This window comes from Acinonyx jubatus, chromosome C2, assembly GCF_027475565.1.
Source record: "Acinonyx jubatus isolate Ajub_Pintada_27869175 chromosome C2, VMU_Ajub_asm_v1.0, whole genome shotgun sequence".
NCBI lineage: Eukaryota > Metazoa > Chordata > Mammalia > Carnivora > Felidae > Acinonyx > Acinonyx jubatus.
Window position 1 is genome coordinate 80,900,399 of NC_069384.1, and position 23,707 is coordinate 80,924,105.

Sequence of the window (23,707 nt, forward strand, 5' to 3'; positions counted from 1 at the left end):
ACCTTCATATTCCTGGCACCTTTGCACCCCCCTATTCTTGAGCTGCCAATATGGTTTACCTAAACTTGGGTGTGAGCATTTTGTGGCTTTGTATTTCCTTATGCCTTGTTAACCCATTGGTGTAAGCCCGGGGGATTCCTAAGCTTATCCTCCACAATTCACAATAGCCAAAAAATGGAAATAACCCAAATATCCATAAATTGATGACTAGATAAATAAAATGTGGTATATACATACAGTGAACTATTATTCAGCCATAAAAAGAGATGGAGTACTGATACATGCCACAACATGAATGAATCTTAAAAGCATGCCAACACAGGCTCCAGAACCAGACTTTCTGGGTCCACGCTTCCATTCCACTTCTTAGTAGCAAAGTGGCCTTAGGCAAGATAGCTCTCTGTGCCTCTTCTATAAAATGGTGATTAACAATGATGCCTTATCCATAGGGTTGTCGTGAGGACTAAGTGTATTAATACATGCAAAGCATTTAGGGCAAAGCATGGCACATGGAGAGAATGAAATATTAGTTATTTTATTTTGTATTATTGTGTTTATTATCCTAAATGTACTTAGCTGGAGAAACCACTTGAATCACAATATGGTGTTAGAATTGAAGACAATGTTCTATAGAACATCTAAAGGAGAAAAAAAAAACTTCTCTACCTGCCTATTTCAAAGGAGAAAACTTGCACAATTTTAAGTGTTAAGCCTTTTCTTATGAAACATCAAAAGCTCATTTTTCAAAATGTCCTTTATTACTTTGGTGTGCATCCTATCAACTTAAAGGGCTTTGTCCACCCTCCCCCAGAAAAATAATGTCAGGTGGAGGCTGCATCTTTTCTGTTTATTTTAATTTATAAAATATCCAGTAACCTTTAGGTGTAGCTGTTAATGCCCAAATCTTTCTTCTCATGGTGATTCATATGGAAAAGCTGGCTTGTGTGTGTGTGTTTTTTTAAGCATTAACATTTCTCCATTCTGGACAGTTTTGCTTACTTTTTAGGAAAAAAAGAATCAAATGTGACCTAACGTAAACTATGAATTATGATTCAGAAGAGTGGAAGTCATTGCCATTTCTGTGGCTTCAAATACCAAGATTGCCTGGCTGCCTGTGGTACTCAGGCTGACTTTTGTTGCTCTGCCCCATAAAAGGGCGTCTACTCCAGTGACTGCATGGGGCTGTTATGGGTTGAACTGTGTTCCTCAAAAAGCTGTAAAATCCATGAGACGCCTGGGTGATCATCAGACTCTTGGTTTTGGCCTAGGTCACAATCTCATGGTTTGTGGGTGTGATACCCATGTTGGGCTCTGTGCTGGCAGTGCAGACTCTTGCACACTCGCACACTCTTGTGCTCGCTCTCTCTCTTTCTCAAAATAAAGAAATAAGGTTAAAAAAAATAAAAAAGATGTGACGTCCTAACGAGCAAAACCTGTGAATATGACCTGATTTGGAAATAGGGTCTTTGTGGATGATCAAATTAAGATGGGGTCATTTAATATCCTTATAAAAAGGGGAAATTTGGACTCAGAGATACACCCACACAGAGAAAACACCACTGAAGGTTGCAGTTATGTTGTCACAAAGCCAGGGAACTACCAGAAGCTAGGAGAGAGGCCTGGAACTAACCCTTCCCTGAAACAAATGAAAACATTATGCTATAATGAAAGAAACCAGGCATAGAGGCCACATATTGTGTGATTCCATTTATATGAAATATGTGGAGTAGGCAAATGTGCTTAATGGATACAGGGTTCATTTGGGGGTGATTACAATGTCCTGGAATTTGGGAGTGGTGATGGTGTCCACCTTGTGAATATACTAAAAATCACTGAATTGTACACTTAGTGTGTACAATTATATCTCAATTTAAAAGGATAGTGTGTGTGTGTGTGTGTGTGTGTGTGTGAGTTATATCTCAATTTAAAAAGTAAACACAAGTTTGGGAAATATGAATATGATCTGATTGATGCCAGGCCATAAGCAGCCCTCACCAAAAAGCTGAGAGATTGAAATGTGGGAGACAGCAGTGAATAGATTCTCAGTTCAGTTTTTGGCTACATTCAGTTCAGATTTGGTTGCAGTGTATGTGCAAGAGCTTTAAATCTGCACAATAATACATCATTGATCTTTGGCATTTCAACCAGTCAAGATAATTGACAAGACTGAGTCATTTTTTTTTTTTTTTTGCCACAGTTAGGACTTCCTTAGGAATCTTGAGTGTGTGTGTGTGTGTGTGTTATATCTCCAAGGCTCAAAACTTGAGCAAGCCACTTGAAATTATAGAAATTGTCATTACTAATATTATTGATACCATGAAGAAACTATTTATATCCCATCTCTTATTTCAAGTACTCATGTGAGCAGCTTTTCTCCTCAACTGTCAGCCAACTTCACTGTGGAAGAGTATACTCACCGCCCGTTTCTTCTCTGTATTAGTTAGGACAGGTTAGAATTCTTTAACAAACAGACCCACACTTCCTTCTCATGCTGGTTCTAGTCAGCAGGCAGCTCTCCTCCACAAAATCATTTGGAAAGTCAGGCTTCTTCTGTCTATGGCTCTATCCTTCTCTGAGGCCTAGTGCCCATTTATATCCCACAGTGAAAGGGGAAAAGACTTGGAAGAGAACATGTGAAAGATTGTATGACTGCAGCTGGAAAGCAATATTTTCTGTTGTGACAGAAAAATCTGATTAGCTCTCCGGAGAATGCTCTGGCTTCATGGCACTATTGAATAAAGTTTCACAGCACAACACCAAGTTTACACAGTCATCTCTGTTCCTACTGTGAGTACACATAGGCGTGATCTAGCACATGAACTTCTACATTTACATTCTTTTGTTTTTCTTAAAAACCTCTTCCGCTCAGCCAGTAGAGCATGCGACACTCGATCACACACACACAAAACCTCTTCTGATTAACCGATCTATTTTCCTAAGTTGCAACACAACAATGAAAATGACATAATAAGCAAAGCACATGCAAAATGAAGGAAGTGCCTTAGCCAAGAGGAATGACGTGCTATTATGTAGCACTTAGTGAGACAAATTAAATGAAAAGGCAACTTCAGAATATAACAATTCATCGCAATGATCAAGAGACTGTCAAACGGTCACACAGTCTGTCAGCAGCAGCATGGTGGCACTTGCTGGCTTGCCACATTCCCATAGATTTGGTCTATAAGGAGACCAAATAGATTTAGACAATTTATTATTTACACAGATAGTAAGAGAAAGATCAGCATGGTATCAGCTCCCTGCATCCCTAATTCCACAGGATGACACCGAATAGGAGGGGCTAGACGACAGATCCCAGGAACTGCTGTGGAGGAGCAGGGCAGGGTAGGCACTTGTAGGACACTGACAGTGAGTGCCCTCTTAAATTTTGCCCAGTGGGTGTGTCACTGGCTTACCTTGGTCCCTGCCCTGTTGAGGAGCCTACTCTAAACTATTATTAAGCAGTTCAGTAGATTTACAAAGAAGTTTGTAGCCATACCAAAGGGGCTGGGGAGCACAGGCAGAAAGTTTGGCATTCAACCAAAACCAGGGAAATAGATGAGAAATGACCTATAGCTAACACCTCCAAGATAGAGATGAGAACCTGCCTCAAAACAGCTCCACACCATGCTCCTCTCCCCTTGATCCAGGAAGAATTTCAGGCCATTCAGAACTGTTAAGTCTTGCCTACAACAGCCTTTGTGGAGGCATTCCAAATTGCTAGGATGCCTCTGCGGAGCTGTTCCCCCAGAGGCCAATATCAGAATTGAGAAGACAAAGCTGAATTTATTGCTTCTTATAATAAGGGAAAGCTATGCTCCTCATGCACAGTTTCTCCAAGCAGAGCAGACTGTTGATCTTACATCATTTTTGAGCAAGGTGGAATTCAGGGACTGGCAAATTTTAGGGGGCATTAGAGAGTGATATCACCTGTAGGAGCTGATTGTTGTTGAAGGCTGACAGAGGCATTTGTTTGTAAATGGCCGGCTATTGGAAGGGAAGGCTGTCCTTACTATGCTGTCCTTGATGGGTGGATACCTTCAGACTGCTGCCTGTTTCCAGGGCTTCAAGGCAATCCTACTTTCCTAGGAGTTGGAACCTGTTTTTATTTCCAAGAGGCAAAAGAATATGAAAATAGTCCCAGTAAACAAAGATATTCCATTGTGTTCTTTTCCTCTGAAACTTCCAGACTGCTTTCTGACCACTTGATGGACTGTGGAGACCACCAGAGGCCAATGGAATCTAGAAAAACCTTGTTTCAGTGGTGAACTTTTGGAGGGAAGGGGCTGGGCCTCATTTGCCTTTAATCTCCTGCCTAGTCCTAGCATATAACAGGTGTGCAATTCACAATGAATGAAGTACTAGAAATCACATTCCTTAGAAATGACAGAAAAAGGAAAGAGAGGTGTTTTTTTTTCTTTTGTCTATTTTTGTATCTATATGAGATTAGATGTTAACTAAACTTACTGTGGCAATCATTTCATGAGCTATGTGAGTCAAATCATTAGGCTGTACACCTTTAACTTACATAGTGAAGTAGTCAAGTATATCTCAATAAAACTGGGGGAAACGTTCTAAAAAGAAAAAAAGAGAAGGTTTGGTTATCAGACAAGATACCCATGCATTTCACTAGGTTGCCCCGTTACAGTAAGACAGGTAACATTAATGGTTATGTCCGCGGTTGGTACCATACAGATTTAGGTGAAACGCACAGTGCGTGTATCTTATGTGCCAAGTGGTTGTGTCATGTCACCTAATTGTCAAGACCCCAGGTATCTATTCCTGTTAAGAAGGATCATGAAGATGAAAACTGATGAGGACAGCTCTACCAACTTAGTGAATCCTGAAGTTTTCCAGAGAAGGCAGCCTCTTTGGGCCAGGGTGTTGTAAACTCCGACTTGCTGGCAACTGCACCCATTTTCCACCGTCCTCTCTGACCTAGGTTGTGATGGGAACCACTCCGGAGAAAGAGAGCACAAGTGTCTGCAGAGCGCGGGACTGGGGTCCCGGGAGGAGGAGGAGCGGGTGGGAGGATGCGCAGCGGGAGGTGGCGCCGGGCTCGGGCTCTCATTGGCCCAGCGGGCGCCCCTCCTCGCGGGGCGGGCTCCGCGACGGCTGGAAAAGCGGCAGTGCACAGTGGTGAGAGGCGCAAGCGACCTCCGCGACCGAGCAGACATGGCCGAGTACACGCGGCCGCGGAACTGGCTGGCGCTGATCCGCCTTCGAAACCCGCCGGTCAACGCCATCAGGTAACGGGCTGGGTTGCCTCCAGCCCGGGCACGGAGGGCCCTTCGCCGCCTGCCTGCTCCGAGGCTTTGACTTTCCCCTGCTGGATTAAAAGCAGAGAGACACCGACACAGACAACCGCGGCGAATGCCAGGGCCTTGTGCATAGGTTAGCTTGGTTAACGCTCGCAGCGAACTCCTACCGGTGTTTCACTGGTGAGGAAACTGAGGCTCAGAGGCAGGCAGATGGCCTCTAAGTGGGCGAGCTGGACTCCAACACGGGCCATACGTGCCAGTTTCCTGCTCTTCTACTTGCTGGCAGCTTTGACTTCTCATGTGTACATTCTGTTCTAAAGGTACAATGCCCGCTAGACCTTGACCTCTTACTTCCCAATCTCGAATATAGGCTGCCCTAATAAAGTGTAACTCATAAGATTTAGAAATCTGATGATAAAGTTTCCTATTAATGCCAAGGCAGTGAGTAAAAGTGAATTGTGGCCTGGACAGAAATGCAACGTTCTTTCTCCTGATTTGCTCTAAACTTAAAGGCTTTAGTGCTGTAGTGGAGGATCCATTTGGAGTAAGCCTAGTAAGTAGCCTATGGAGTAGACTGTGCAGTTTATCTTCTTTGATTTCATCATGGAGCACCTTCGCCCCTTTTATTATTTTTTTTTCTTTAAAAAACATTTTTTTAAAGGTTTATTTATTTTTGAGACAGAGAGAGAGTATGAAGGGGGGAGGGTCAGAGAGAGAGGGAGACACAGAATCTGAAACAGGTTCCAGGCTCTGAGCCATCAGCACAGATGCCTGACGCGGGGCTTGAACTCATAAACCGCGAGATCATGACCTGAGCTGAAGTCGGACGCTTAACCGACTGGGCCACCCAGGCGCCCCACCTTTGCCTATTTTAAATTCTCCCACCTACGTGTGCAATGCGCTTACGGCATTGCTTTCAAAACTGAGATTAATGCTAGTTGTTTTTGTTTCTGTTTTAATTAATGAGGTTATTAGATAGGTTTGGTCTTCCATATCTTTGGAAAAAGGATAATGATCCATCAGCCCAGGATAGAGCCATCCATCCTCGGAGAGTAGGATTAGCCAAAATTAAAATTTACAATGAATATATAAAACAGGGTGAAAGACCTTTGGTCAACATTCTTAGCACATACCGCTGGAACAAAAAAGAGAGACTGGATTGAGGAGACCTGCTAATTTTACCTGAATTTTTATCTTAGTGTCCTCAGATTTGATTTTACCATATTAATATTATAATTTTTATTTTTCAGATGAGTTATTGCATTTAGTCATGCAAAAAAAAGTGCAGCAATGAAAATCATACAAGGATGATACGTCCACTTTCTTGTCATTCTCAGAAAAAAAAGCAAAATAACTTATTTTGGTTTTGATGAAGCAAAACATAATATAATTACATATCCATTTTGGACTTGTCTGTATTTTAGTTAGAATTACTAAATATTAGGACTCTGCCTCAGCCTCTGCTCATAAGAGGAAACCATGCCCATCAAGGACTTGGGGGAAACGTTTCACAGTCTAACACCCATAACTAGAAATATTTTCTCATAGCTATTTTAAACGTTTCTAGTCGTTAGCCTGCCCCTTCCCCTCTTGTAAGAGAAACATTTGTATCTACCTCATAAAGTTGTGGTGAAGTTTACATATGCTGGAAGTCATAAACTGGCATGGAACATGTGTTAGCTGCCATCATTGCAAGGCCCTCCAGCAGGCCCTGCTGCCTGGGGTTCATTTCAGCTTCCTCAAGTTTTCTCTACTTGGGGATACTTTCCTGCCCTTTCTTCTGTCTTCTTCTGAAGTTATATATGTGGATATTTTTTTCTCTTTTTGTCAGATTCATCATTTTCCATAATTTTATCTTCTTTTCCACTTAATCTCCCCTCTGCCTCCATCCTTGCTGTCACTGCATCTAGTGTATTTTGCACCTCATTTATAGCATTTCTTAATTCACTGTGACTATTTCTTAGTTCCTTGATCTCTGCAGCAATAGATTCTCTGCTCTCTTTTATGCTCTTTTCAATCCCAGTTATTAATCTTACGACCGTTATTCTAAATTCTGTCTCAGTTACATTGTTTATAACTGTTTTGAGCAGTTCTCTGGCTGTCATTTCTTCCTGGAATTTCTTTTGCGGAGAATTCTTCCGTTTCGTCATATTGGCTAGTTTTCTGTCCCTTATGTGGTTTTTTTTCAACGTTTTTTTTTAAATTTATTTTTGGGACAGAGAGAGACAGAGCATGAACGGGGGAGGGGCAGAGAGAGAGGGAGACCCAGAATCGGAAACAGGCTCCAGGCTCTGGGCCATCAGCCCAGAGCCTGACGCGGGGCTCCAACTCACATACCGCGAGATCGTGACCTGGCTGAAGTCGGACGCTTAACCGACTGCGCCACCCAGGCGCCCCTGTCCCTTGTGTGTTTTAATAGCTTGTTATGTCCAGGGCCTGGCCGTTCAGAAGGTGTTTTTGGAGTGTGTTTTGTGCTCTCTGTTGAGACTCCGGTTGCTTTGTCTCCCTACTCATAGTGGTGGTTTGGAACTTCTACCGCGTGTGCTATGATTTGTTCCTTGAAGTATCCCTGGAGAAAAATTTTAAAAGGGGGGGTTGTGGTGAAAAAGGCCTTATCCTATACAAGGAGAGAAATGACAGGGTGGGGAAAAGTAAAAGAAAAAAAATTGCCCAGGAAGACAATCAGAGAAACTATATGGCTAGTCCAGAGAGAGAGAGGAAAATAAAAAAGGAGATACAGAAGAGGTGTTAAAAGAATAGATTTTAAAAAAATGTCTGTTTAAACAAACCAACAGCCAGAATAACCCAACTAGAGAAGGGAAGAAATAAGAGGAAGAAAAGAAAAAAATATGTATCTACATATACACAGAAAATAAGAATTGACCATGAATCAAATCAGAGAATGTAAATCCCCTAGACCAATATCTGACAGTGCCTTGGAACTAGTGTCTGCCCTGGTCTGGAGGGGCTGTCTGGTTGGTCAGTGTCGATCTTGCTCTGTTAGACGGCCAAGTTACTAGGCATGGAGGGGCGTGGTTTGGTGTAGGCAGGTCCCGCCTCCACTGCGGCCCTGATCCCTGAAACCCCACCTTGTTGGTGATGGAGAGAAAAATGGCGATGCCCCAGTCTCTCCTTCCTGGACTGGGTGTCCCAAACCACTCTGTTTAGGCCCTCCTCACAGTGCCACGTGGGTGTGAGTGGGCCACTATGTCCCGTTCCACTGTCTCCTGCGCCTCCCTGGTGCTTGGCTGGGATTCAAACCCTTGTGTCATAAAGGAACTGGGTGCCCCAGTTCTGGGGTAGTGTCACCACCCACCCAGCCGACAAAGGGCCTCTAGCTGGTGGGCGCCTGCAGGGTCTTTTGTCCTTGGAATGGCTATTTGCCTTCTTCCCACAGCATTCAAGGGAGAGGATTGCTCTCTCCCACTGCTGGGAGCTAGCTACCTAGCCTGGGGCTGACTCCCCTCCTCTCTAGGTGCAGGAACAGGGCAGAGAAAGCCCCACGGTTAGAAATTGGTTCTTTCTCCATTTTTTCCGTTCCCTCATCTGTGGTTTTTCAGTTGTCCAAATACAATCCTACACTTCCACAGCCTCTCTTTCTCTTCCTTTTCTCCACAGAAGGGGATCCCTCCCCTCCGCGCCTACACCACCCATTTTATCTCTACCAGTTCGTAATCACGCACCTATGGCTCACCATGTTGTCCCTGTGGGCCCCTGGAGATGTTTCTGTCACTCTGTAGCCCGGATTCCTGGAATTCCATGTCTGCTGACCTCAATACTGCTGTGTTTGAGGGAACTTCGGGTCCCCCTACTTCTCCACCACATTGACTCCTCTCTCCCCAACTGCCCTTTAAAATTCTCCCACTTCTTAAATGAGAGTGCATCCAGAGGATTTACACTCAACTCTTTTTGCCTTTGGCTGACTCATTCAATCTTGACTATAGCTCTCTTTTATAGATGACTCCCTCATCAACTGAAACTTAGCAAAATCTACTGCAAGCCCTTTTTTTCCCCAGATCTTGCCTCTGCCTCCTAAATTAGTTTTAGCTTTGGCTGTCAGTGACAGAAAACTCAAAAGAGTAGTGGATTAAACAAAATAAGGTTGATTTCTTTCATAGCAGTGTCTTAGAATGATGTGATTGTTCCACAATCATCAGGGTTCCCAATTCTGTTTATCTTTTGCTCTGCCATCCTCATTTCAGGTCTTCCACCTCTTGGTCCATGATGGCTGCTTATGATCTAGCCATCACATCCCCATTCCTGCCAGAAAAGGAAAAGAGAAAAGCATACCCAATCCTTTAAGAACTCTTCCCAAAGTTGGATATACCAAATCTGCTTCCATCCTATTGACCACAACTTAATGCCTTAGGCTGACTTTACTGCATAACAAGCTGGAAAATGCAACCTTTATTTTGGGCAGTCATGTATCCAGCTAAAAACTAGATGCTTAATATTTTGAAGAAAGTGGGGAAGGTTGGATATTTGGGGTAATTTGAAGCCCTTGACACATCTCTTGGGTTGTTTGTTTTAGACTATTTCAGTTTTCTTATATTTTGCCAATATGACAAATTGAAAGTAATTTCTTCTCACTGTGAATGTCCACATCACTTTATTTGTATTTTCATTATAGCACTCATCTTAGTGTGACATTTTGTCATTTCCTAGGATGTTATAAGCTCCTTTCAGTATACATAGAAGATGTACAATAATATTTTTAAATTGATTAGTGCTGCTTCTAAGCGGCCAAAGTTACAGCAAACTGTAGGAAAATACTATTTTTTAAAAATTTTAGGGGCGCCTGGGTGGCTCAGTCGGTTGAGCATCTGACTTTGGCTCAGGTCATGATCTCGCGGTCCGTGAGTTTGAGCCCCGTGTCGGGCTCTGTGCTGATAGTTCAGAGCCTGGAGCCTGTTTCAGATTCTGTGTCTCTTCCTCTCTCTGACCCTCCCCCATTCATGCTCTGTCTCTCTCTGTCCCAAAAATGAATAAACTTAAAAAAAAATTTTTTTATGCATTTGGAGCACCTGGGCACCTCAGTCAATTAAGCATCTGAATTCAGCACAGGTCACGATCTCATGGTTCATGAGTTTGAGCCCTACATTGGGCTCTGCACTGACAGTACAGAGTCTGCTTAGGATTCTCTCTGTCCCTCCCCGACTCGCTTGCTCTCTCTCAAATAAATAAATAAACTTAAAAACAAGAAAAAGCTTATTCATTTATTTAGTCCAGTACTTAATTCACAGTTGACATGTTTATTATTAGTTGATCAAATTAGTGAAAACTGAATAGTGAGTAACTAGGGTTTTTATACATTGCGTGTGTGTTTCAATTTTCATTGTTAGGAAAGGAAAAAAGTCTGAGATGGTATAAATTTAATTCTAATGCCTCGTCTAATTTTTTTTCTTTTAGTACATCTGTACTCCGTGGAATAAAAGAGGGACTGCAGAAAGCTATAACAGACCATACAGTAAAAGCCATTGTGATTTGTGGAGCAGATGGCAAATTCTCTGCAGGTAACCAGTCTCTAACTCTTTCTCATTATCTTTGGAATCCAACCACAGCCTGAGACCGATGCTGCCTTAGCCGTCCCTGTGGGTAATACCGTAGGGTGGGTAATGGATATGGGAGACTTGAATGGGAATGGGAAACATTGCAGAGAGACAAGAGTCACAGAAAGACGCAGAAAGACCCAGAGAAGATTCTCTTTTGTATTGGATGGGCCTTTGGAGGACACCCAGGTTTGATGGGTGTTATACCTACTAATATACACCTGTTGTTACATACCTGCTCTGCATATATCTCCACCCTATGGGAGCTTGGACGAATCCCTGTAATCTCCTGAACTCCTCAATTTCTCTGTTTAGAAAGTGGATAGTAGTATCTATCTTAATAGGTTTTTGTGAGGTTACGTGAGATATATCTGAAAGTCCCTAGTGCAGTGCCTGCATCAGAAGATGTTCAATAAATGTTATTTTTTATTTCTTTCTGACAGAGACTTGAAATTGAATTCATTTTTTTTCTTTAAAAAAATTTTTTTTAACGTATATTTATTTTTGAGACAGAAAGAGACAGAGCATGAGCAGAGGAGGAACAGAGAGAGACGGAGACACAGAATCTGAAGCAGGCTCCAGGCTCTGAGCTGTCAGCACAGAGCCTGATGTGGAGCTTGAAACCACAAACCACGAGATCATGACCTGAGCCGAAGTCAGACACTTAACTGGCTGAGCCACCCAGGCACCCCTGAGTTCATTTTTCTTCTAATAGTCACCCATCTCAGTGACCATGACTATCTTTATTGGGTTATTCTATGAAGATGCAAAAATATTGAAAACATATGGCAAAAGAATCTGAAATGGTGATTCAGTGGTATTTGTAGTAGCTTTTCTTCTTTTCCCAAATGAATATATTATGCCTTTTGTCCTATATGAAGGCCTGTGTAATGTTACTGTAGCCAATGAAATTTAATGTATGTTAATTGCAGCCTGAGAAGAAGTAGATATTGGAATCATGACAGTAAAGAAATGTAAAAATGATAATCATTATAAAATTACCATTTATCTTGCCTGCTATGTGCCAGTACTATATGGGTTATTTATTTATTAATAATGAAAACAGTAGTATTTTTACACATACTTTAATCCTCAGTAAATCCTACAATCTCCATTTACAGATGATAAGGATGAGCCTGAGAGAGATTAAAATAATATGCCAAACATTAATCAGTTATGAAATGGCTTACTTGTTGTTTTGAAACTTCAGGTCAGAAGCCCAAGATAGTGACTTTGCACCATGGAGAGAGGGATCCCAATTATGGAAAACTCAATATTTCTTTGTAAGAAAGAAGGTAGAAAAGGGAGAATGTAGTTAGAACTCAGGGATAGAAAAAAAAAATTCTCCTAGAAAAGCATTAGAGGTGGTTAGACTTAATGGATTTATATAGAACAATTGGAAAATATACATTCTTCTCAAATTTGCAACATTTACAGATTTGACCAGATACTGGACCACAAGAACTTGTCTTAATAAATTTTACTGGGGCGCCTGGGTGGCTCAGTCGGTTAAGCAGCCAACTTCAGCTCAGGTCATGATCTCGCCGTCCATGAGTTCGAGCCCCGCGTCGGGCTCTGTGCTGACAGCTCAGAGCCTGGAGCCTGTTTCAGATTCTGTGTCTCCCTCTCTCTGACCCTCCCCCATTCATGCTCTGTCTCTCTCTGTCTCAAAAATAAACAAACGTTAAAAAAAGAATTTTTTTTAAATAAAAAAAAATAAATTTTACTTAGAATATGTTCTCTGACAGCAATGCAATTAAACTAGAAATCAATAACAAAAATATAACTAAAAATACTCATATGTTTAGAAATTAAATTCATTTCTTAATCCCTGAGTCAAAGTGCAATCATAATAGAATTTAGAAAATATTTAGAACTGAATGATAGTGAAAATGCAACATATATAACTGAAGGATACAGCTAACGCAAAACTTAGCAGGAGATTTATAACCTTAAAGGTATTTATCAGAAAAGAAAACAGACTGAAACATAACGAGTTAAGCATCTATATCAAGGAACTAACCAATGAACTACTAGACCCAATGAAGTAGAAGAAAGGGAATAATGAAGAGGAGAAATTAATGTGATAGAAACAAATGTGATTCAAGACTGTCAAAAGTTAGTTCTTTGAAAGACTAATGAAATCTACAAACCTCTGGAGAGATTGATCAAGAGAAAAAGGGAAGGCACAATATATATAGGGAATGGCAAATGGGATATCACTGCAGATACTGTAGCCATTAAAAAAGATAATGAAAATATTATGGCTTCCCAATATGACTCAAGTGGAAATAAAAAACCATTAAAGAAATCGAATCAGTAATCAAAAATCTCACAGAGTAAATTCCAGCCCCAAATGACTTTATTGGCAAGCTCTAACTGGAAAGTCAAGGAAAATATTATTTGAATTTCACATAAATGTTTTAGGGAATAAAAGAAGAGGGAACACTTCCCATATTAGTTTCCTTGGGCTGCCATAACCGATGACTTGTGGAGGGTAGAAGTTCAAACCAAGGTATCTGTATGGTCATTCTTACTCCAGAGGCTCTAGGGAAGACTCTTTGCTTGCCTCCTCTAGCTTCTGTGGTTGCAGGCAATCCTTGGTGTTCCTTGGCTTATTGCTTTATCACTCCTGTCTCTTTCCATGGCCTTCTCGCCTGCGTCCAGATTTCCCTGATCTTATATAGACCCACCCAAATCCAGTATGACCTCATCTTTACTCAGTTATATCTGCAAAGACCCTATTTCCAAATAAGGTAAGTTTTACAGGTTCTGCGTGGGCACCATTCAATCCAGTACTCTTTGTAACTCATTTCATGACGCTAGCATAATCTTGATACCAACACCTATCAAGGCCAGTATGAAAAAGCAAAACTTACAAATGAAATTTGCAATGAAAGGAAAGCAAAATGAAAGGCAAGTTTCATTCATAAGCATAAGTATAAAAATCTTAAATAATATATCATAAAATTGAATCTAACAATATATAAAAAGTGGAAGGCATCACTTTTTTTTCCCGGAAATTCCAGATTGGTTGAACATTATAAGATTAATGTAGTTCATTCTGTTAAAAGATTAAAAGAGAAAAATCATATGAATTTTTTAAGAACTGCAGAAAAAACATTTGATATCATTTGACATGCATTAAAAATAAAAATTTTTAGTAAACTAGGTATAGAAAGAAAATGTCTTAATCCATTTTTGAAAACCTATAGAAAACATCAGATAAAATGGTAAGTTGAAAGCCTTCCTGGGGCACCTGGCTGGCTCAATCAGTAGAGCATGAGACTCTTGATCTTGGGGTTTTGTGCTCAAGCCCCACGTTGGGTATAAAGATTACTTAAAAACGAAAAAATCAAAACAAAACAAAACAAAGCTTTCCTTCTGAGATGGGAGCAAGACGAGGCTAGCTACTCTCCCCATTTCTGTTTGACATTGTGTTTTAGGCCCTGGCCAGTCCAGTAAGGCTAGAGAGACAAACGAAAGGTATTGGGATTGGAAAGGAAGAAACAAAACTTCATTATCCAGAAGATATGATAGAGTTTGCAGAAAAATCAAAATAATCTATTAGAAAGGTATTATAATTAATAACTTAGTAATTTTGCTAGATATAAAATCAATATCCAAAACTTTATTGCATTTCTATATGCCAGAAATAAACAGTTAAAAAGTGAAATCACTGTACTCTTGTTTGTGCCTTGGTTTCTGTAAAATTGGGATACTAGTACTAACCTTATGCTGCAAGTAGAAAAATGTAGTAATAACGTTTAAGAATGTGGGCTCTGTAGTTAAACTGAGTTCAAATCCTTATTCTACCAGTAATTAACTGGTCATATGTTTGAACTAGTCACTTAACATCTCAAAGCCTTAGCTTCCTGACCTGTGAAATGGAGATGGTTATACTACTTAACCTACGTATTAAGAAAATCAAATAAGAGAGTATATGAAACTACTTAGCACGGTGCCTGATGTAAAGTATTTATCCAATACGCACTAATTGCTATTATGACATGAAAAATCATTTAAATCTAAACTTACAGGATTGATAGGCCTGAGATATCTTGTTTTTCTTGAGCCAAAAAGGAATAGAAATAATAACTAATAACACTAGATGAGAGTGTGAGTATGATGGATTGGTGAGCAAAAAAATCATAATCTTGGATTGATGCTGGGTAAGGTACAGGTAGAAATGAAAAGTTAAATAGGTTGGTATGAAAGAATTACTTTAACTTTTTAACTCTTGCCAAGCTTAATGTTTCCAAGAATAGATAATTCTGTGGGGAAGAGTTCAGTATAATGTTATGTGAAAAAAGGAAAATATGAAAAATGATGTTATAGAATGCTTTCAATATTGTTAAATATATATGATAGCAAACTTTAATTTAATTCTCTCCTAAGTCACTGAAGATAGGTGTTATAAAAAAGTTGCATAAGTTACTGAAGATCACAAAGCCATTTACATATATGCTTTGGGAAACAAGAATTCACAAAAATATTACATTGTTATCTCTGTGTGGTGATTTTGGGGTGATCTTTATGTTCTTTATTATTTTGTGTATTTTTCAAATTTTCTATAATGCATGTGTTATTTTTATAATTAGGAAAAGAAATAAATGTTGCTTTTATTGATCACAAAAACAATCTATTACAAAAACATAAAACATATAACTCACAAATATGTATGTGTTTTATGCTGAGGTTTTATGTTGTAATGATTTATGCTCTTAACAAAGATATAATAAGGTTGGTGAGCAATACTATACAAAAAAAGAAGGGGAGGGAGGGTTGGTTCAACTTCTGAATCTCTATTCCCCCTTCTCTGAGGCTTTTAATTTTTTACAGGTAGAGTTACTACCTATCATATGGAAGACAGATTTTAGATTACAGGATTCCTGATCAAGGTTTGAGGATTTTCTCTTGTAATGTTCTACATTTTCCAGGTTATTTTTCCTTCACTGTGTGTCCAGCCAAAGAATTAAATGTCTTGTGGTCCCAAGAAGGTCTGAAATTCCTTGAGAGTTATCTGATACCTTATTGTCTATAACAAAGTCCAAGTCTCTCCACCTCTCTTTTTCCTTGTCTGTGTCCTTAGGTGCTGATATCCATGGCTTCACTGCTCCTAGAAAGCCCGCCATCGTATTGGGACATGTAGTAGATGAAATACAGAGAAATGAGAAGCCCATGGTGGCAGCTATTCAAGGCATGGCTTTAGGAGGGGGACTAGAGCTGGCCCTGGGCTGTCACTATAGGATTGCCCATGCAGAGGTAACCGCTAAAGCTCCATATGGGGCTCGGTGTGGGGGGCTTTTCTTTAAGGCGATGTCTAAATGTTGTATAAGCCTCAGTGGTGATCATTTTGAAAGGCTAGCTTCCTGGTTGACAACTCTTATGTATTTTTAGCACTGGTTTTTCAGCTGCTATGCATCAGCACAGTGGTAGTAGTTGTTGACATGTTGAAAAATGTCCATTCCATGAGTAAATAGCTGTTACCCTGAGCCCCATGACTGTCCCTTTGCTTCCCTAGCCCTAGCCCTTGGGTCTCCACATAAAACACAAACCAAAGGGGAACTACTGGGTCGGTACAGGGCCCCCACGACTCTGCTCCAGTAGTATGACCCACGTGATGTTCCGCTGAGCCATGCTTATGCAGCATGAGGTATAAAATATTTTGACTCTCATCCCTGAGTATGCATACTTATTTAAATTTTTATTTCCTCAAAGGTTTTGGTTTTGTGGTCCTTTGTAATTATTAGTACCTTAGAAGACAATTTCCTATTTGAAAATAGCACAAAATTGTAAATCCATTTGTTTCTGGAAATAGATTTAATTTGGGCTATTAAGTATGTAGATGAGGTCTGTGATATCAGTCTCAGAATGGTAACATTTTGTAAGTAACATTTTTCTAATGATAAAGATAATGTTGATCATTGTGATAGACTAAAAAATACAGGAAAGTATAAAGATGTAAACTAAAATCCCCATAAACTCACAGTTCAGAAATAACCACTATTAATATTCTATTTTATTTTCTTTTGGTCTTCTTCCTATGTAATACATTTTTCTTATAGCTTTTTTTAAATTCCTTTTTCTTTGCCGTCTTTAAGAAAAAAAACACCTACAGGGACGCCTTGTTGGCTCAGTTGGTTAAGTGTCTGACTCTTGGTTTCTGTTCAGGTCATGATCTCATGGTTCCATCTGTGGGATCAAGCCCCAAGTAGGGCTCCATGCTGTTAGTGTTGGATCCTCTCTCTCCCTTCTCTCTGCCCCTCCCACGTGCTCTCTCTCAAAATAAATGAACTAAACACACACACACACACACACACACACAAACACAAAAAAAAATACCTACCTTTGGAATTATATTGTATTTCATTTGTACTCCATTTTTATACTAATATCATATTTACCCTATTTGTTTATGCATTCTGCCAATCTGTTTTAGAGAGTTTAATCTATTTACATGTAACACAATTACTAATAAGGAAGTACTTACTTCTGCCATTTTGCTATTTTTTTCTTTGTCTTCTATCTTTTTTGTTTCTCAATTATTCCATTAATGCTTTCATTTGTATTACATAGATATTTTCTATTACCCTTTTCATTTTCTTGTTCCTTCTCTTACTATGTATATTTGAGTTATTTTCTTACTGGTGGTAACAAAGTCCTGGTGATTACAATTAACGTCTTAATTTAAAACAATCTAGTTCAGATTAATGCCAACTTAATTTCAATAGTATACAAAAAAGTTTGCTTCTATATGGTTCCGTTACCCACTACTTTAATGCTGTTATTGTCACAAATTGTATCATTACACATTTGTATGCCCATTAACATAGATTTTTTTTTAAATATGAAATTTATTGTCAAATTGGTTTCCATACAACACCTAGTGCTCATCCCAACAGGTGCCCTCCTCAATGCCCATCACCCACGTTCCCCTCCCTCCCCCCCATCAACCCTCAGTTTATTCTCAGTTTTTAAAAGTCTCTTATTGTTTGCCTCCTTCCCTCTCTGTAACTTCCCCCCCCCCCCCCCCATGGTCTTCTGTTAAGTTTCTCAGGATCCACATAAGAGTGAAAACATATAGATTTTTTTATTATTGCTTAACGTAGGGGTCTTTTAAGTCAGATAGGAAAGAAGAATTATACATAAAAGTTTATATTAATTTGTCCTTTATATTTACCTAAATAGTGATCCTTTATCATTGTTTTTTATTCCTTCACATGGATTTGAGTTCCTGTCTAGTGTCCTTTCATTTCATTGTGAAGGATTTCTTGTAGGGCAGATGTGCTGGCAACAAATCCAATTTTTGTCTTTACCTCAGAATGCTTTAATTTGCCTTCATTTTGATTTTTCTAAAGTTTATTTATTTACTTTGAGAGAGAGAGAGAGAGAGAGAGAGAGAGAGAGAGAGAGAGAGAATGGGGGAGGTGCAGAGAGAAGGAGAGAGAGAATCCCAAGCAGGATTGGGAGTGTGGAGCCTGACATGGGCCTCGAAACCATGAACCATGAGATCATGACCTGAGCCAAAATCTAGAGTTGGATGTTTAACCAACTAACCCACCCAGGTGCCCCTTGTTTTCATTTTCAAAAGCTAGTTTTGCTGGATGTAGAATTTTTGTTTGACATGTTTTTTCTTTTAGTGCTTTGAATATGTCAACCTACTGCCTTTTGGTCTCCATGGTTTCTGACAAGAAACCTGCTGTTAATCTTATTGTAAATAGTCTTTAAACATATCATTTAAAATGGCTGTATAATTTTGTCTTGTAGATATACCATAATTTATTTAACATTTCCTTGTAGCATTAAATTTTTTTAATGTTTATTTATTTATTTTGAGAGAGAGAGCAGGGGAGGGCAGGGAGAGAGGGAAAGAGAAAATCCCAAGCAGGCTCTGCATTGTCAGCACAGAACCAGACATGGGGCTTAAGCCCATGAACCCTGAGATCATAAAATGAGCTGAAATCAAGAATTGGACACTCAGTCAACTGAGCCACCCAGGCACCCCGGTATTTTAATTTTTATAAGGGTTTATGAATAAAGATATATATCCTAAGTGCTCCTTTTTCTGTGTCCCTCTTACCATGCCTTCTGCACACTGAGTGTAGATATAAGTTATAAGCAATGATAAGTCAGGGGATGGGGATGAACAGTGGCGGAAAAATTCTTGACTGACTGTTAGGAATGCCTTGTGTGAGAAACGCTTAATATTCCAGGTATTTGGAGCTGTTGGATCACAATGTGGGTAAATGACAGTCTGCATTAAAGCACCCTCCTCCTCCCATCCTGTACCTGTAACAAAACTAACAGAACTTTAGCCACTTTTAAATAGCCAAGAGAGGCATGTGGTAAAGGGCTTGAATTCATTCTCTTGCCTGGACTGAGGTTGCTGTCTAATTTTTTTTCTGTAAGAGCTTTATTGAGATATAACTCAAAAACCATATAATACATTCATTTGAAGTGTACAATTGAGGGTGCCTGGCTGGCTCAGTCAGTTAAGTGTCTGACTTTGGCTCTGGTCATGATCTCATTGTTCCTGGGTTCAAGCCCTGCATCAGGCTCAGCACTGACAGCTCGGAGCCTGCTTTGGATTCTCTGTCTCCCTCACTCTCTCTGCCCCTCCCCTGCTCATGCTCTCTCTCTCTCAAAAATAAATAAATAAACAACAAAAAAAACCATTTAAGGGGCGCCTGGGTGACTCAGTCAGTTGAGCATCCAACTTCAGCTCAGGTCACTATCTCGCAGTTGGTGGGTTCGAGCCCCATGGTAGGCTCTGTGCTGACAGCTCAGAGCCTGGAGCCTGTTTCTGATTCTGTGTCTCCATCTCTCTTTGTCCCTCCCCTGCCTTTGCTGTCTCTCTCTCAAAAATAAACATTTTTAAAAATAAAAAAAACCATTTAAAAATAAAATGTACAATTGAGGGGTGCCTGGGTGGCTCAGTTGGTTATCTGACTCTTGATTGGTCTTGATCTCGGGGTTGTGAGTTCAAGCCCTGCACTGGGCTTCACGCTGGACATGGAGCCTACTTAAAAAAATAAAAATAAAGTGTAAAACTGAATGGTATATTAGCATATTCACAGGGCTGTGTAACCCTTACCACAGTGGATTTTAGAACATTTATTATACCAAAAGAAAATTCATACCCTTTAGGAGTAACCCACCATCTCCCCTCTCCTTCAGTCTTAGGCAACCACTAATCTACTCTCTGTCTCTATGGGTTTGCTTATTCTAGACATTTCATATACACAGAATCACACAACATGTTGTCTTTTATGACTGGCTTCTATCACTTAGCATAATGTTGTCATCGTTCAACCATGTTGTAGCTTGTCAGTACTTCATTCCTTTCTATGGCCAAATAATATTTCCTTGTATGGATATACCACATTTTCTTTATCCATTCATCAGTTGATGAACATGTGAATTGTTTCTATTTTCTTGGCTTTTATGAACAATGATGCTAGGAAAATTTGTGTAACATTGTGTGTGGTGTGTGTGTGTGTGTGTGTGTGTGTGTGTGTTTATTATAGTCATCTTATTGGATGTGAAATAGTATCTTGTTGTGGTTTTGATTTGCATTTTCCTGATGGGCTAATGATATTGAACATCTCTTCATGTGCTTATTGGCTATTTTGTATCTCTTCTTTAGAGAAATGTCTATTCAGATCCTTTGCCAATTTTTTAAATGTTTTTTATTTACTTTTGAGAGAGAGAGAGAGAGAGAGAGAGAGAGAGAGAGATTGAGTGGGGGAGGAGCAGAGAGAGAGGGATACCCAGAATCCGAAGCAGGCTCCAGGCTCTGAGCTGTCAGCACAGAGCCCAATGCAGGGCTCAAACCCACGAGCTGTGAAATCATGACCTGAGCTGAAGTCGGAGGCTGAACCAACTAAGCCACCCAGGTGCCCTTCCTTTGCCCATTTTTAATTGGATTGTCTTTTTATTACTGAGTTGTAAAAAGTTCTTTATATATTCTACATACATGATTAGCAAATATTCTCTCCTATTCTGTGAGTTTTCCTTTTAATTTCTCAGCTTCCTGGCTCTTTTAGGGCTCCATAAAGCTGTTTCTGGACAATATAACTTTTGTTGGCTGAAACAGATCACAATGGAGTCAGAGAAAAAAATATGTAAGAAGTTAGAGATGTATTTCAACATGAAGACTTAGGGACAGCACAGCTCTGTTTATGTTGTTAACCTAAGTAGAGGGTGTACACTAATTTGCCCTGTAAAAACTTTTTTTTAAAAAATTTATTTAAAGTGTCAGGGTGCCTGGGTGGCTCAGTCAGTTAAGCGTCTGACTTCTGCTCAGGCCATGATTTCAATGGTTGAGGCTCTATGCTGATGGCTCAGAGCCTGGAGCCTGCCCCTCCCCCATTAGTGCTTTGTCTTTCTCTCTCTCTTTTTCTCAAAAATGAATAAACATTAAACATTTTTTAATTTATTTAAAGTGTCTTATTTATTTTGAGAGTGGGGGGGGGGCAGGGAGAGGGAGAGAGAGAATCCCAAGCAGGCTCCACACTGTCAGGGCAGAGCCAGATGCAGGGCTTGATCTCAGGAACCTTGAGATCAGGACCTGAGCCAAAATCAAGAGTCGGACGCTTAACCAACTGAGCCACCCAGGCACTCTCGCTTTTTGTTATGTATTTATTTTAAGAGAGAGAGTGTGTGTGCATTGCTCTGCAGAAACTCCTGAAACAGTGTTTTTGAAAGTGTGGGAAATCCAGAGGAATCCTCCCCTTTACATGCTGTCTCATTCTAATGACCTTTGTGCCTTCAAACTTTAATAGGCTCAAATTGGCTTCCCAGAAGTCAGGCTAGGACTCCTTCCTGGTGCAAGAGGAACCCAGCTTCTCCCCAGACTCATTGGAGTTCCTGCTGCACTCGATTTAATTACCTCAGGTCAGTACAAACCCTGACAACAGCTGTCTAGAGCAATTCGAGGACCTGGTTTAAGATTTAGAGAAATTCTGGATTGACCATTACCCACTCAAGTAATCTTAAGAGGATACTTTAATTTCTTTGACTATCAATTTTCTCATCTGTAAAATGGAAGGAGTACTTTCCCTGAGAGCTTCTCAGACATTACCATGAAGATCACATGTAAGTGCCTCCCAAAAAAAATTTCTTTAATGTTTATTCATTTTTGAGAGACAGAGACAGAGCATGAGCGGGGGAGGGGCAGAGAGTGAGGGAGACACAGCATCTGAAGCAGGCTCCAGGCTCTGAGCTGTCAGCACAGAGCCAGTCGTGGGCTCAAACCCACAAACCACAAGATCATGACCTGAGCTGAAGTTGGTCGCTTAACTAGCCGAGCCACCCAGGCACCCCATGTGCCTTCTAAATGAAAGTGTTTACAGAGCACTAATTATAAGTAAGATTTTATTATAGCTCACGTGTCCATGCATAAACACTTGTATTCACATAGGGTGCATTATATGCAGACTCAATTTAGAAATTATAATGTACATGAGAATTAAAACCAGAATTGTCATGGAAAGGTTTGAAGTTATAGTGTGGAAATGACTGAATTTTTCATTTCCCAAGTATTAAGATATTAGCTACAAATGAAAGTTCTCTTTCCATAGGGAAAGTGAACAACGCAACAATAGAAAACATTTAGAGATCCTGGATTTACCAAATCCTGTAAGACTTATAAAGAGATTTCCAGCTGAAGTAAGGTTGGAAGAAAGAGTCATGTTTTGATTGACAGTGTTTCTTCTCTCTATATTTCTGTGGGTCGGGAATTTGGGACCAGCTTAGTTGGACTCTAAGCTCAGGGTTTCTCATGAAGTTGTAATCAAGACATTGATTAGAGCTGTAGTTGTCTGAAAACTTGAGTGGGGCTGAAGGATCTACTTCCAAGATAGCTTCCTCACATGGATGGCTAGTTGGTGCTGACTGTTGGCATTTCTTCTTCACATAGACCTCTCCCTAAAGCTGCCTGAGTGTCTTCACAATATGGAAGCTGACTACCTCTGGACTGAGAGATCCAAGAGAGAGCAAGGCAATAGCTGCGATATCTTTTAGGACCTAGCTTTGGAGTTATGCACCATCTTTTCTGATTGATTATGTATTATATATATATGTATACATATATATATGTATACATATACACATATATATTATATATGTGTGTACATATATGTGCATATATATTATATATATATGTATTATATATATATGAAATTATTTATACAGGTCTTCCCTATTCAACATGGGAGGGGGCTTGAACACCAAGAGGTGAAACTCACTGGAGCCACTTTGGAGGCTAGTTACTTCAACTTTATACTCACACATATGCCTATCTATTATGTATATATATGTATATATATATATGTATATAATATGTATATACATACATAGTAAGTTAGATATATATGTAAGTTACATATTACTATGTATAGACATAGTAAGTTAGAAGGAGATAAGTGCTAAGGAGAAAACAAAACAAAGTGGGAATATAAAATGTTAGAGATGGAGGGTAGGTAATATTTTAATATAAATGTTAGGATGGGGATTAAAAGGCTTTCCTACTAAATGACATCTGAGTAAAGACCTGAAAGAGATGAGGAGGCTTATTATGCCAATATCTGGAGAAATGCATTCCACATGGATAAATAGCAAATGCAAAGCCCTGAGGCAGCAGGATACTTGGAAGTTTCAAAGAAAAGCAAGAAGGTGGATACAGCTGGAGTGAAGTGAGGAAGGGAAAGAGAGGTAGGGGATGAAGTCACATCGTGTAAGGCTTTGAAGAGTACACAAAGACCTTTGGCTTTTCTTCTCAATGAGGTAGAAAGGCATTGGAGTGTTCTGAGCAGAGTCACATGCTCTCATTTGTTTTTTAAAGGATCACCCTGGCTGTTGAAAATACATTAATTAGAGGTAAGGCAGACACAGGAA

General features: G+C 39.8%; 1 protein-coding gene across 1 annotated transcript in view; it reads left to right on the forward strand.

Annotated features, from left to right (window-relative positions):
- The first annotated feature begins 5,083 nt into the window (after window positions 1-5,083).
- Window positions 5,084-23,707, forward strand: part of EHHADH (enoyl-CoA hydratase and 3-hydroxyacyl CoA dehydrogenase) — a 47,194-nt gene continuing 28,570 nt past the window's right edge. Inside the window, exons 1-4 of the mRNA XM_015064320.3 lie at window positions 5,084-5,246; window positions 10,668-10,771; window positions 15,900-16,072; window positions 21,595-21,706. Of these exons, the coding sequence (XP_014919806.2) occupies window positions 5,173-5,246; window positions 10,668-10,771; window positions 15,900-16,072; window positions 21,595-21,706 (463 nt within the window). The 5' untranslated portion in view covers window positions 5,084-5,172. The remainder of the gene's footprint in view (window positions 5,247-10,667; window positions 10,772-15,899; window positions 16,073-21,594; window positions 21,707-23,707) is intronic.